Raw genomic sequence first — 15,697 nt, forward strand, 5'->3', positions numbered from 1 at the left:
GTGCCACCAGAGATTCTGGGTTCGAGCCCAGGCTGCGACCGGGAGGCCCATGGGGCGGCGCACAATTGGCCTAGCGTTGTCCGGGTTAGGGAGGGTTTGGCCTGCAGGGATATCCTTGTCTCCTGTGGCGGGCCAGGCGCAGTGCACGCAGACCAGGTCGCCAGGTGTACAGTGTTTCCTCCGACACATTGGTTTGGCTGGCTTCCGGTTTGGATGTGCATTGTGGTTGTGTTTCGGAGGACGCATGACTCTCGACCTTCGCCTCTCACGAGCCCGTACGGGAGTTGCAGCGATGAGACAAGACAGGGGAGTAATTGGGGAGAAAAAAGGGGTTAAAAAATCAAACAAAAAACATGCTCCTCTTCTGCTTGACCGCTGAGCTCAAACTCGGGTGGCGAGGTGGAGCTCCCTCTGTGGCCTTTTCTCATTTGGGCAAAAGTCCTAGACCTACAATGCACAGCCAAGACCTACACCCTCTCTCCTCCGTCCTCTCTCCTACACCCTGTAGCGCAGTTTTGCACAACTAACTTATTTTTTTATTTTTTTTTATCTCTTTACACATTTATTTTGGGATCCACCCTGTAAACCTCATTAGTATGAAGGACAGTCTCATTTTCCTCCTCGTTGCCTCTCCACGATCACCTTTGACTTTTTTCAAAAGGAGGTGAGGCAGAATGGAGGAGAGAGGACATATGAGTTGAGGAAATCAGAAATAGAGGAAGGACTAAAAACAGACAAAATATCACTATTGTAAAATGTGTATAATATGTATAAACTGAAGGCCTTAGTGTTATTGTTAATTAGTTTACTCCGATTGGAGGAGGGGTGGTAGGGTTTGTGGGGAATAATAAAGGTATATTCTAAAACAAAAGTGTGTATATGTATGTATGTATGTATGTATGTACAGTTGAAGTCGGAAGTTTACATATCCTTTAGCCAAATACATTTAAATTCAGTTTTTCACAATTCCTCATATGTATTCCTAGTAAACATTCCCTGTCTTAGGTCAGGTAGGATCACAACTTTATTTTAAGAATGTGAAATGTCAGAATAATAGTAGAGAGAATGATTGATTTCAGATTAGATTTTTTTCATCGGTGGGTCAGAAGTTTACATACAGTCAATTAGTATTTGGTAGCATTGCCTTTGAATTGTTTAACTTGGGTCAAACGTTTCGGGTAGCCTTCCACAAGCTTCACACAATAAGTTGTGTGACAGAGCTGGTGTGTCTTGAGATGTTGCTTCAATATATCCACATAATTTTCCTACCTCATGATGCCATCTACTTTGTGAAGTGCACCAGTCCCTCCTGCAGCAAAGCACCCCCACAACATGATGCTGCCACCCCCATGCTTCACGGTCCTCCAAACATAACAATGGTCATTATGGCCAAACAGTTCTATTTTGTTTCATCAGACCAAAGGATATTTCTCCAAAATGTACGATCTTTGTCCCCATGTGCAGTTGCAATCCGTAGTCTGGCTTTTTTATGGTGGTTTTGGAGCAGTGGCTTCTTCCTTGCTGAGCGGCCTTTCAGGTTATGTTGATATAGCACTCGTTTTACTGTGAATATAGATACTTTTGTACCTGTTTCCTCCAGCATCTTCACAAGGTCCTTTGCTGTTGTTCTGGGATTGATTTGCACTTTTCACACCAAAGTACGCTCATCTCTAGGAGACAGAACAGGTCTCCTTCCTGAGTGGTATGACGGCTGCGTGGTCCTTTGGTGTTTATACTTACGTACTATTGTTTGTACAGATGAATGTGGTACCTTCAGGCGTTTGGAAATTGCTCCCAAGAACGAACCAGACTTGTGGAGGTCTACACATTTTTTTTCTGAGCTCTTGGCTGATTTCTTTTTATTTTCCCATGATGTCAAGCAAAGAGGCACTGAGTTTGAGGGTAGGCCTTGAAATACATCCACAGGTACACCTCCAATTGACTCAAATTATGTTCATTAGCCTATAAGAAGCTTCTAAAGCCATGACAATTTTCTGGAATTTTCCAAGCTGTTTATAGGCACAGTCAACATAGTGTATGTAAACTTCTGACCCACTGGAATTGTGATACAGTGAATTATAAGTGAAATAATCTGTCTGTAAACAATTGTTGGAAAAATTACTTGTGTCATGCACAAAGTAGATGTCATAACCGACTTGCCAAAACTATAGTTTGTTAACAAGAAATTTGTGGAGTGGTTGAAAACGAGTTTGAATGACTCCAACCTAAGTGTATGTAACTTCAGACTTCAACTGTACTGCATGTATGTATGTATGTATGTATGTATGTATGTATGTATGTATGTATGTATGTATGTATGTATGTATGTATGTGTGTGTGTGTGTGTGTGTGTGTGGGGGGGGGGGGGGGGGGGGGGGTGTATATGTATGTACAGTATATCACAAAAGTGAGTACACCCCTCACATTTTTGTAAATATTTGAGTATATCTTTTCATGTGACAACACTGAAGAAATGACACTTTGCTACAATGTAAAGTAGTGAGTGTACAGCTTGTATAACAGTGTACATTTGGGGCTTATTGACACCTAAAATAAAGGCCTCCCCCACCCCCCAGTCATCCTGCTCCTACCACCATCCCACCACCCCTCTCTCTCCCAGCCCCAGCTATATGAATCAATAGTTTGATGGAATGTTCCTGTCTGTCTCTCTACAGTGTGGTGGGGCCTGCCCTGACATTCCGTGTCCGCCCCAACAGCCAGAACCTGAGTGCTGAAGACGTGGCAGAGAAAGCCGGTAAGTGGACCTGTTACTGGGGTCAGACGGGGTCAAATTGACCCAATGTCCCGCTGCTCTATATAAACCACCAAGACAATATCTACACACACACACACACGCACGCACGCACGCACGCACGCGCACACACACACAACTTGGACAGAAATTGAGCTAGGGGTATAAAAGGGATTTTTGAACCACTCTAGTGTTTTTTAAAATATATAATAGCAAGAATATAACTTTTTTGCAAGATGGCAACTATTTTATTTTGTTTCATAATTTACTCAGTTGCAGAGAAGAACTTTCTGGAGTCTGAAACTGCTCTGAAGATCCTGCAGACAGGTGTCGGTGAGGTAAGATTATGCTGCATTTAGTGTGTGTGTGTGCGCGAGAGACGGGGGTCTCTTTGCATTAGAATCTATTGGCATTCATCATCAATATTCTTTGCGTCATTCTGTGCATTTTCACAGTCAAACTATTTTCCTCTGCCTGAAACACCTAGAATGGCTAAAATCCTTTGACATGACAAACGTATTTTGCGGTCGAATGAAACGTGCGCGCTCCCGAAAGACACAAGACTGTCTCTTTAATTCATATTGGTCACGCGCACCACTCCTCTCTTGGTCGTCTCACATCGTCCCTGGGCCTGAGCTAGTAGGTCACACTGCCGCCAAAATTCAATCAAATGATGCGCTATTTTCCACTTTATAAACGCATTATGGAAAGCAAGAGACAGATCTTATTTCATTTTGTGCACTATCAAAGTCAAGTCGTCTTTCTTTCACGGAAGGTGGATGTTGGGTGAGTGTCGCTTATATTTAGCCTACTAATAGGCTATTCATACTTTTGAATGGTAGATTTGTCTAGAGTTATTCTTATTATGGGCCCAAGTCGCGAATTGTATTTCTTATAGGCCTAATTTGATTCTATAATAGTTATATGTAGTTCCACTTCAAATATGTCTACGATTTAGTTGCCATTTGTAAATTGCTTACGCATTAATGTTATCTGTTAGTTTAGACCTTTTCATCAGATTCTGCCGGCATAGCGCACGCACATCTACGAGATGCCCAGCCCGCGTGGTGTGTGTGGGATTGTCGCATGATTCGTTGTCAAATATTATGATTTAGTTAATCTGGGTATTTAATCATAATGAAGATTTTAACAACATATTCAAGAACGTACAGCAAATAACACTTAACGAATTTAATCTGTTTGAGGACACGTCTATCAATATTATAATATTTAACGGGACCTATATCTGGTTACAGTAATTAGTGTTGGTGCACTTTGTAACTGTATCTTGTTTGCATTTTGAATAATTTCACATTGGCAATCTCTCCTCTTGAATTATAAGAATTCTGCAATAATGTCCATTAGATTTCTCTTGGAAGTCTGAAATTGTGCATACACACACACATGTACCAGTGTGTGTAATCTAAGTTTAAAACCCTTTAATTCTAGTTGTCAATTCCATTTTTTTATTTAGTGAAAAAAAATTGTTAGGCCTTATGTTTGCTAACTGTTTGCATCACTCACAATAGTGATGAATGAAGTTGCATATCGCTTTTGGCAACAACAACCTGAGGAAAGACACTTGTGTCAGAAGTCAATGTCTGCAGTAATGGAATGATCTGGAGTCTATCTACTGTACTGATCACGCTACTCTTCTATTGAATCAACCTCTTGGTCTCTCTGTTGCCTTAAATCAATCAATCTCTTCCTCCCTCCCTCCCTCCCCTCCTATACCCTTCCCTCCCTTCCTATACCCTTCCCTCCCTCCCCTCCCTCCCCTCCTATACCCATCCCTCCCTCCCCTCCTATACCCTTCCCTCCCTTCCTATACCCTTCCCTCCCTCCCCTCCTATACCCATCCCTCCCTCCCCTCCTATACCCATCCCTCCCTCCCCTCCTATACCCTTCCCTCCCTCCCCTCCTATACCCTTCCCTCTCTTCTTCACTCCCTCCCCTCCTATACCCATCCCTCTCTTCTTCCCTCCCTCCCCTCCTATACCCATCCCTCTCTTCTTCCCTCCCTCCCCTCCTATACCCATCCCTCTCTTCTTCCCTCCCTCCCCTCCTATACCCATCCCTCCCTCCCCTCCTACACCCATCCCTCCCTCCCCTCCTACACCAATCCCTCCCTCCCCTCCTACACCAATCGCCCCCTTCCTCCGTCTCCTCTCCTACACCCACCCCTCACCCCTGCATCCCCTGATGTCAGTTAGGTAAATTCACCTCATGTCTAGATCTTAATAGTCATCTCCAGAAACCGGTCATTCGGTTCTTCCCCCTTTCTGTTTTCTTCCCCTTCCCCCCTTTTCTCTCCATCTCTCATCTTCGGGCCCCTTTAGACTATCAGGTGAAGCACCCCCCCCCCCCCCCCCCCAAATATCTCAGACTATAGCTCCACCTTTCACCCCAATGTCTCAGACTATACCTTCACCCTCTACCCCAATTTCTGACTATAGCTCCACCCCCTCACCCCACCCCAATCCCCCATGTCAGACTATAGCACTCCCCACCCCAATGTCTCAGACTATAGCTCTATCCCCCAACCCCCAAATCCTTCAGCACATTCCTGGGGCCTCTGAAGAGGAAAGAGAGGTCAGGAGGGCAGGAGAGGCAACCGTGGCAACCAGGGAGGAGAAGGAGAGATGAAAGAGAATATATGATTGGGGGTCAGGCTGCAACAGTACTTGTGTTGCATTCAGTGGGGTACAATGTAGAAAAAAGTTTTGCAACGTGAATATCTCTGTTCTGATTTGGAATTTTCACTCTGTTTCAAAACATTTTTACCCTAATGAACACCACCCAGGTTTTCTCTCATCCACTTCCTCAATAATAATAACTTTGATCAATTCTTCTGTTGCAGGACATTAGTGGGGCTCTAAACAACCAGTCTCATCCTTCCACTAAAGGATAAACACTCTTTCAAAAGCTATTTTATTGGCTCATCAGTGAGATATTCAGCTAACAATTTTGTTTTCCTTCCCTCTCTCTCTTTCTGTCTCTGTCACCTCCCCTCTCGACAGAGAACTGATGGGCGGGGCTTACCTCAGGCCACCCGGGTCCGAGATGGCTCCCGTTGGGTGTTCATGACCTTGGTGGGCGTGGCCTGTGTTGGCGGGATCCTGGTGGCGACAATGACCATCGTCTGCCTGCGTCGCCACACCAACCGCCTGGCGTCTGAGAAGCTAGGCCTGGGCCCAGAGGGAGGCAGCGTTACACACCAGGAGTACCAGGTAGGCACACACACACACACACGTAAGTAGGCCCAGCCGTCAACTGACACCTCACAGCCATGCAGGACCAAGTCAAGTGGGAGTACTGTAGACTATAGACAGACAGCACATTTCTCGATGAGATATGATTGACAAACCAATTTCCCCTCCGGGATCAATAAAGTATTTATCTTACATGGGTTTGTCCAGCCGCTATATCTTAGTTTTCTTATGTCGCCCTCTCTTCACCAATGTCAACAGTGTAATACTCCCTAAAAAGACAACTCACAAACAGTCCAACATGAACACATTCACTCTTCAGTTTTCAACCTGCACAAGGATTCACTAGTCTGAGACATGAGATGTATTGAAAGAGACCTGTGCATGCTGCAGACCCAAACTTCCCAGGACTACCAGTGTGACTGTATCCACGGGACATTGATCCCTGATTTAGTAATACATTGTGTCCGTAGAAAACCCATTGACTGTCATGATCCCCTTCTCCTTCTGTCAGGACCTGTGTCGTCAGCACATGGGATCCAGGGGACTCTTCGAGCGTCAGGAGGGGGCAGGAGCTGCGGGGGGTGGTGGGGGTGCTAGTGGAGGTGGTGGTGGAGGTGGTGGTGGTGGAGGAGGTGGTGGAGGAGGTGGTGGAGGAGGTACGGACACGTCCAGGGTGAGCAGTGTGTCGTCCCAGTTCAGTGATGCGCCCCAGCCCAGCGACGCGCCCCAGCCCAGCCCGAGCTCCCACAGCAGCACCTCTTCCTGGTGCGAGGAACCAGCGCAGACCAACATGGACATCTCCACCGGTCATATGATCCTGGTCAGTGTCACTCTGAACATTTACTCTATGCATTAATTTATTTATTTATTCCTACTCTGCCTCAGATCTCACTACCGCTGTTCTGACTAAACCTGGGTTCAAATAGTATTTGTTTTCCATCAAATACTTTTGCTGCGCTTGATCGAACTTGCCTAACTTCTTTCCGCAGTGGAACCAATGGACTAGTCCCAAAAGTGCAAATCTTACCCACCTGGCACTGCAGGCAGGCTCAATCAAACCCTAAAAATATTTTAAATAAAACAAATACTATTTGAATCCAGGTCTGGTACTGACAATTAAATACACATTAACCATCAGACTCTAGAAGACAGATTCATCCAGTTGAAGGCATTGACAGAGGAAGAGTGTAGTGTATTATCTAAGTAAGAGTCACCCTAGTACTGAGAACCTCCTCTGTCCTCCTAACTCACAGGCTTACATGGAGGACCACCTAAAGAATAAGGACCGTCTGCTGAAGGAGTGGGAGGCCCTGTGTTCCTACCAGGCTGAACCCAGCACCATGTCTGTGGCGCAGAGTGACACCAACCTGAAGAAGAACCGCTGCCCTGACTCTGTGCCCTGTAAGTTCTTCTTCTTCCCCTCATCCTCCTCTTTCTTCTTCTCTCCTTTCTTCCACATCTCCTCCTTGATTTATTTTCCCTTTTGTATTTTCTTGGGTGGTTTTTGTTGAACAGAAAGTGATAGCCTGGGTCCCAGGGCTGTTTGGGCTGTTTTGCTCCTTGTCAATCTCTCACCAAACATTTCATGTCAACCGATCTGAGACCAGGCTAGGAGAGTGGACGGACAGGAAAGTTAGGAGGAGATCTAGTCAAAATGACAGTGGGTCAGATTAAACCCACACAGACTGTATGCTGAGGGTGACCGCCGGCACCACCAGCTAGACCACCCAGGTGGCCTGGCCTCCATGATTCTAGGTTAAACCACCCAGGTGGCCTGGCCTCCATGATTCTAGGTTAAACCACCCAGGTGGCCTGGCCTCCATGATTCTAGATTAAACCACCCAGGTGGCCTGGCATCCATGATTCTAGGTTAAACCACCCAGGTGGCCTGGCATCCATGATTCTAGGTTAAACCACCCAGGTGTCCTGGCATTCATGATTCTAGGTTAAACCACCCAGGTGGCCTGGCCTCCATGATTCTAGGTTAAACCACCCAGGTGGCCTGGCCTCCGTGATTCTAGGTTAAACCACCCAGGTGGCCTGGCCTCCGTGCTTCTAGGTTAAACCACCCAGGTGGCCTGGCCTCCGTGATTCTAGGTTAAACCACCCAGGTGTCCTGGCATTCATGATTCTAGGTTAAACCACCCAGGTGGCCTGGCCTCCATGATTCTAGGTTAAACCACCCAGGTGGCCTGGCATCCGTGATTCTAGGTTAAACCACCCAGGTGGCCTGGCCTCCGTGATTCTAGGTTAAACCACCCAGGTGGCCTGGCCTCCGTGATTCTAGGTTAAACCACCCAGGCGGCCTTCGTGATTCTAGGTTAAACCACCCAGGTGGCCTGGCCTCCGTGATTCTAGGTTAAACCACCCAGGCGGCCTGGCCTCCATGATTCTAGGTTAAACCACCCAGGCGGCCTTCGTGATTCTAGGTTAAACCACCCAGGCGGCCTCCGTGATTCTAGGTTTTTGTTTTGTGTCTTTGCTCTGCAGATGATCACTCCAGGGTGAAGATGAAAGCGGAGAACAACCCCTCCAGGACGGACTACATCAACGCCAGCACCATAGTAAGAAGTAATCTTGATCCCCGCTGTCACCATGGTACCTGTCTAGTTAACTCAGATCCATACCAGTGAGCAAAATTGGTTGAAAGACATCTTTTTAACGTCTTTGCAACCAAAAATATGTATTTTCAACGTCTTGTACTCATAGGGATAGAACCCCACCTAAAGCCTTCTCTATATATCACTCTGATCTGTATTAGAAAAGGGCCTCGGGGTAGAAGTGCTGATCTAGAATCCATATGATCTGTCATTATGATCTAAAAGACTGATCCTATATCAGGACTCCTACTCTGATACTCTTTCTGAATTATGGCCCTGGTCCCACCTATGGCCTTGTAGCCGTCTCTGACACCAACACTCCATTGATCAAACTGGAACACTAGTTGTGGAATCTCTCCCCTGATGCTTCCCAAATGGTACTCTGTCCCCTACCCGGTGCACTACTTATGACCAGAGTGCTATGTGCCCTGCACAAAAGAAGTGCACTATATAGGGAATAGGGTGCCATTTGGATCCACTCACCCGCCCCGTAAATGCCACTGGTCAGTGAATGGAGCCGTCGCCACGGCGACCACCAGTGTCCACAGTGTCCTCTATTGTGGATGCCAGGAGGTGACCCATGATGACCTTTCCCCTCTGTGACCCCTAGATTGAGCATGACCCCCGGATGCCAACGTACATCGCCACCCAAGGACCCCTGTCTCACACCATCGCCGACTTCTGGCAGGTCAGTCACTCCGGATGAGTGTTTATATGTGTGTCATATGAATACAATTCAAATGCTAAACTTTATTGTCCCTTTAGGGACATGCCAATTTGTTGCTGCTGCTGCTTTAATCTAAATGTTTTAAGAATGAACCCTAACTTGAACCATATAATGTGTACAGACATTTGTTCACATAAATCAACACTCACAACACATGTCAATGTGATGATGAAAGAAGATTACATTATGATGTTATTGGTCTCCAAGCTCTTATGTTTACATGTTCTAGTGTGTGTGATGGTGTTCCTCTATAGATGGTTTGGGAGAATGGCTGCACGGTGATAGTGATGATGACAGCCCTGGTTGAGGACGGAGAGAAACAGTGTGATCGCTACTGGCCTGACGAGGGATCCTCCCTCTACCACATCTATGAGGTGTGTGTGTCTGACTCGGTGTGTGTGTCTGTCTGTCCTGATCTGTAACAATGGTCTGTGTGTCCATCAGGTGAACCTGGTTTCGGAGCACATCTGGTGCAATGACTTCCTGGTTCGTAGTTTCTACCTGAAGAACGTCCAGACCCAGGAGACTCGCACACTCACCCAGTTCCACTTCCTCAGCTGGCCTGCCCAGGGCATCCCCACCTCCACACGCACCCTACTGGACTTCCGCAGGTACCGCATGGACATTGAACGCAGGGTTGTGTTTACTAGGCACGAAATGGGGGGGGGGGGGGAATGGACTGAAACAGGGAGTGACTACTGCTCATTTTAGTTTTCCGTTTGAAAAACACTTTAAAACATTGCATGCTATAATGAACACAACCCAGATTTACAGGACAACAGAATGTTTGACATTTTGAGGTTTGGAAGGGATTTTATTATATGATACATCCTATGGTTTTGCCAGACCATGCTCCTATCTCGTTTGGTCTCAAATTCCTTTGTCACTCGTCAACAGTGTCAGTTTCACAGACCTTTCTCTGTCCACAACTCCTTATAATCCTAAATCCATTTTACTCATCTGACCCCTACTAGATGATGGGATGACCAAAACATATACAACATATGTCATTTCACTCATCCATCCTGCTCTCTTTCCTTTTACACTCTGTCTGTCTCGCTCTGTCTCTCTCTGTGTGTTGTCTTTACTTAATTAGCCTTTCCCTTTCAATCGCTCCTCACATCTCTCCCTCTGTCCCTCCTCTTCTTTGCTCTCACACATCTATCTTGCGATGGAGGTCAGCGGGCTCATGATATTTTACATATCTGTCCGTGTCATCTTTGTGATTTGCAGCTAGTAGTCTGGGTCCAGTTGCATAGTCACAAAAATGATCATGGACAGGTGTGGCTGCAGCAGGAGGTCCATCGCCTAACCCCTTTGCTCCCTCGTCTCTCTCCCTGTTTTATACTCTCTCTGTCTACATTTCTCTCACCCTTTTGACTCTCCTCCTCATCACTATGCTGCGAACGCTCCTCTTTATCTAGAAGTTATTTTCATCCTATAATGATTGTTAAACTGGAGTGGAGCTTCAAAACAGGGCTGTTTTCCTCCATATTGAATACACACTGACTGCTTGTTTAGAACCGCTAGGCTGCGTTCCAGTGCGACTATATTGCTGCCAGATCTCCTAATGCTTGCATAGGTCTTTAAAAAAAGATCAGTGAGCCACATCGTGTGATTACGTAGTCTGATGCCCAACTGCACAGTCAGATGACGTGGCACGCAACCATTGGTTGATGCAATGCAACATCTGCAATGTAAACGGCCTGGAATGCGACTTTAACATTTTTATTAATTAGGACACGGCTGCAATTGAGCTAGGATTTGTGTTGTTGTCCTCATTTTAGCTTATCTGACGTTTGTGTGACATGCCATTGTCAAGCATGATCAATATATATGTTCTCCATCAGTGTTCACTATTCATTCAGTATTCACTTATATTTGATCTCCCTCTCTCCCTGCTGCTCCACAGAAAGGTGAATAAGTGCTACAGAGGCAGATCTTGTCCGATCATTGTACACTGCAGGTAAACCAACGTTTGCAATACCACTTTTGTCCACATGGTGGCAGAACCTCGCGATTCTCTTTCAGATGCTGCTTGGTTCAGGTGTTGTCGGAGAGAGTGTAAATGTAGCACTGATGTTCCACTATATTGACCCAGATGCTTCATTGGCCGCCCTAACAATGAAAATAAATGTCTTAAAAAAATGGAAGACAGTCGAGGCAAGACAGGTGGGACCCTTCTGACCCGTGTGGCTCAGTTGGTAGAGTGTGGCGCTTGCAACACCAGAGTTACAAAAAAAGTATGCACTCACTGCTGTAAATCGCTCTGGATAATAGTGTCTGCTAAATGACTAACATGTAAAAATGTCATTCTAGCCAATGAGAGGGCAGATACGACAACCGCAATGGTATTTGCTAGCTGGAATCCTTGAGACGTCCCTATCCCGTTGAATTGTAAAACGGTTAAAGATCCCGCATAGCACAGGCACAACTTCGATATAAAGTTGCCTGGATGTCACGTGTTCTACTTATATCAATACACACGCAACAACCTAAGAATTACAAAACTTATATTCGATCAAATAAACCTCACGTAACAAATAAATTATTACATTTTTTGTTAACCTGCTGGGGAACAGAGATTTTGGGCCGAGTTATCCCTCTCACTTCGCCTCTTCCTCTCTGAATGCACTCCATTATCTATGGTGGTGTTTTGACTAAATAATGCATGTTATATAGATTGACGTTTATTGTCCAACAAGAGAATTCTTAGCACAGCTTGCACATTACATACACAAAACACAGCAGGAAACAAACAACCAGACGGGGCTGGTGGGAGGAGCTATAGGAGGACTGCTCATTGTAATGGCTAGAATGGAATCAATGGAACGGTACCAAACACATGGAAACAATGTGTTTAACTCCGTTCCATTGATTCCATTCCAGCCAATACAATGAGCCCGTCCTCCTATAGCTCCGCCCACCAGCCTCCTCAGCAAACAACAGTTGTAAGTTGATATGTATATTGTTCAGTCAGTGGTTTGGTCTATTAATGTTAAGATGTTCATGTTTTCCTACACAGTGATGGTACAGGCCGGACTGGCACCTACATCCTGATTGACATGGTTCTGAACCGCATGGCCAAGGGTAAGCATATTAGACTGTTCATTTCCGTGTATGTAAATGTGTGTGTGATTTTGGTATAGGAGTGTTTTCTGCCGGCATTTTTGGCTTAAAATTGAAGTTTTATTTCAGGAGTGAAGGAGATTGACATTGCTGCTACCCTGGAACACGTCCGTGACCAGAGACCAGGGATGGTGCGCACCAAGGTACTGTCATAAATACAACCTTGTGTATGTACAGTATATCATCTATGGTGGATAAATTCCAAAACATTTTTTTATTTTTTATTTCACCTTTATTTAACCATGTTGGCAAGTTGAGAACAAGTTCTCATTTACAATTGCGACCTGACCAAGATAAAGCATAGCAGTTCGACACATACAACGACACAGAGTTACACATGGAGTAAAACAAACATACAGTCAATAATACAGTAGAAACAAGTCTATATATGATGTGAGCAAATGAGGTGAGATAAGGGAGGTAAAGGCAAAAAAAAGGCCATGGTGGCAAAGTAAATACACTATAGCAAGTAAAACACTGGAATGGTAGATCTGCAGTGGAAGAATGTGCAAAGTAGAAATAAAAATAATGGGGTGCAAAGGAGCAAAATAAATAAATAAATACAGTAGGGGAAGAGATAGTTGTTTGGGCTAAATTATAGATGGGCTATGTACAGGTGCAGTAATCTGTGAGCTGCTCTGACAGCTGGTGCTTAAAGCTAGTGAGGGAGATAAGTGTACATGACATGCATTGCGTCATCAGACCATAACGCACATCCACAATTGGATTATAACCTATCTATTCACTGTTCAATTTAAATCACATAATGATCATCTTCCCTACAGGAGCAGTTTGAGTTTGCCCTGACCGCTGTGGCGGAGGAGGTGAATGCCATCCTGAAAGCCCTGCCCCAGTGAAACGAACTCGATCCAGACCTGCCTACCTGCCTGTACCACAGACCCCCCCCCCCCAATCAATGATCCTTCCCTTGCGCCATGGAATTATATCTGCAATCATCAACTGTGTCTTACCTCACCTTTTCTCTACAATATGGTGTAGAATGACCAAGCTGTTCTTTGTGCTTTCTCTCCTGTTTGAATGATGCCTTTGATTTCTTGCTATTCTCTGTGGTGGTGATGAGGAAGAGGGTGCTTCTGTCATCTTCTATACATGTCCTTTGACAGAGTTCCCTTGTGAACAGTTTCCAGGTTATTGGGGTGAGCTGAGAGGGCTTATTGTTCTCTCAAAGGTAGATGTAAAACGTTAAAATATTATGATTTCTATCAAAGAACTATGTCCTTTTCAGAGTGTTATCACAAAGGTTTCGGCTGTGGTTGGTGAATGAGGATGGATGTGAGTCAAGAAGGCTTGCCAGCTGTCACTCTCCGATTCTCCCTGCTCCTCAGAGCGTATTTGTTTACAATTTACCCAAATCTCAAACCCTGCTCATTCACATTCCATGTTCTCGTGTTTTACTAACTCTCTAGGTAAAATGACTAACCCATACTTCCCTCTTCTCTTCCTGTGCCATATAGATTGTTGTAAATGATTTGTTCAATTATTGTTGTTTACCTCAAGCAAACCAGAAAAAAAATAAACAAAAAATGTTAAAATATGAAAAATGCCTATTTTGTAACTTTGTGTGGTAACTAATAAACGTTGATGTGTGTGTTGCAAATGCTTAATAGACTGAGTGCTGTTTTCTCAGATGTTTTTTTACAATGTTTATTTATTGTGCAGGTTTATATTTTTTTCAAATCCTACCAATCACAATCGTTCAAGGGGTCAAATTAGTTTTCAAACATGCACGTGTCGTATTTGCCACGCAAACAGACTGACGTCTCCTACTGCCAACGAGAGCTAGTGTGAGGTAAGGTTTCATCCCAATATGCTGACAAAATCATCCAATCCAAGTGTTATGAACATTCAACGTTACAGTAATATAAATGTACTTTCAACCACGAAGTCCTTTTGATTCAATTTAAAATAACAAAGTTTTTGGCCAGCCGTGAAGGCATATCGCGCGCCAGAGGCCACGCCAATGCTGTTAGCTAGAAGAGCTAGCTAACTTCAGGCATAGGCACATCCCCTTCATACAGAAAGAATTAGCCAAAATGTGTACTTTTTTTACTCACTATTTTATTGGCCAGTCTAGTTTACGTTCGACTATAATCTGATAGCAAGAGGTGGGGAAACTAGCTCCGGCTCGGAAAACGGTTTTGATCTGTCATCCAACTCGTAATTCCAAATCGGGCATCTTTCAAGAACTCCGTCCTGAAGATCACTGACGTCATGATTTGAACTCGGTTTTTGTCCCGAGTTCACAATGCCGCGTTCAGAACAACTGGGAACTCTGGAAAAATACACGGTCAAATCATGACGTCAGTTATATTTAGGTCGGAAAGTCGGCGCTCCAGAAAGAGTACCCAAGTTCGATTTTCCCCAGTCGGACCTCGTTTTTTCCCTAGTTCCCAGTTGTTTTGAACGCCCTGAAGTCGGATGTCAGAGTTCCCAGTTGTCATGAAAGCACTGTTAGAAAATGTGTAGAGTGTATGTCATAAGGTAGATCATCACAGAATCCGTGAAAACAACGAGTTATTGTTTTCTCTGATATATGCCTATACTTTAAGTCCTCTTATTGATACTGGGTTTGGTAGACAGCAATATTTTGAGGCTCTAACAAAGTGGGTTTTAACAACAGGATGCAGGATCACCATCACTTCAATCAACCATAGAAGGGAAAGGCTGTTAACATTTAGGCCCTAATGCATGTTTAATCTCTTCATTGCTAGCAAGGCAGTGACGAGCTCAGTAAGAGGATTGGGTTGTTTTTCAAAGTGGAGATTGTTTACCAATGAAAGTGAATTCCATAAATTTCAAGCGTACAGTATTATAACTTGAGTGCATTTTGTTGTACAGGATCTGTACTATGGCATGCAGTAGCATAACGTTGTATGGTCAGAAAACATCTGGAGAGATTGCGGAGAGCGAGAGGGTTAATGTTTGATCAAATCTGGTTTAGTAAACCTCTCTAAATGTCTGACTTGTAAGTTTGGCAGCTCCATATAGCTTGGCCTACCACCAACTTTAGAAACTGCTCACTTTAAAATGTCCTACAGTTGAATGCTGAATCTTTTTCTCAGCTTGGCACATCACGCCGACAGTGTCATTGCAGTTTTTGGTACACTAGAAGTACATTCATTTTCAATGTATTTATTAAAATTGTATTTCACTAGGCAAGTCAGTTAAGAACAAATTCTTATTTACAATGACAGCCTAGGAACAGTGGGTTAACTGCCTTGTTCAGGGGCAGAACAACAGATTTGTACCTTGTCAG

At 44.6% G+C, this 15,697-nt stretch overlaps 1 protein-coding gene across 2 annotated transcripts in view; it reads left to right on the forward strand.

Annotated features, from left to right (window-relative positions):
* Positions 1 to 14,038, forward strand: part of LOC139372931 (receptor-type tyrosine-protein phosphatase-like N) — a 41,661-nt gene extending 27,623 nt beyond the window's left edge. Inside the window, exons 11-23 of one of the 2 annotated variants that reach the window (XM_071112805.1) lie at positions 2,676 to 2,755; positions 3,026 to 3,090; positions 5,773 to 5,982; positions 6,476 to 6,784; positions 7,218 to 7,365; positions 8,455 to 8,528; positions 9,175 to 9,252; positions 9,546 to 9,665; positions 9,736 to 9,902; positions 11,204 to 11,257; positions 12,317 to 12,381; positions 12,490 to 12,563; positions 13,206 to 14,038. In XM_071112805.1, the coding sequence (XP_070968906.1) occupies positions 2,676 to 2,755; positions 3,026 to 3,090; positions 5,773 to 5,982; positions 6,476 to 6,784; positions 7,218 to 7,365; positions 8,455 to 8,528; positions 9,175 to 9,252; positions 9,546 to 9,665; positions 9,736 to 9,902; positions 11,204 to 11,257; positions 12,317 to 12,381; positions 12,490 to 12,563; positions 13,206 to 13,277 (1,516 nt within the window). In that variant the 3' untranslated portion in view covers positions 13,278 to 14,038. The remainder of the gene's footprint in view (positions 1 to 2,675; positions 2,756 to 3,025; positions 3,091 to 5,772; positions 5,983 to 6,475; positions 6,785 to 7,217; positions 7,366 to 8,454; positions 8,529 to 9,174; positions 9,253 to 9,545; positions 9,666 to 9,735; positions 9,903 to 11,203; positions 11,258 to 12,316; positions 12,382 to 12,489; positions 12,564 to 13,205) is intronic. The other variant, XM_071112804.1, reaches the window with a different exon arrangement.
* Positions 14,039 to 15,697: the final 1,659 nt, after the last annotated feature.

This window comes from Oncorhynchus clarkii, chromosome 18 (genome assembly GCF_045791955.1).
Source record: "Oncorhynchus clarkii lewisi isolate Uvic-CL-2024 chromosome 18, UVic_Ocla_1.0, whole genome shotgun sequence".
NCBI lineage: Eukaryota > Metazoa > Chordata > Actinopteri > Salmoniformes > Salmonidae > Oncorhynchus > Oncorhynchus clarkii.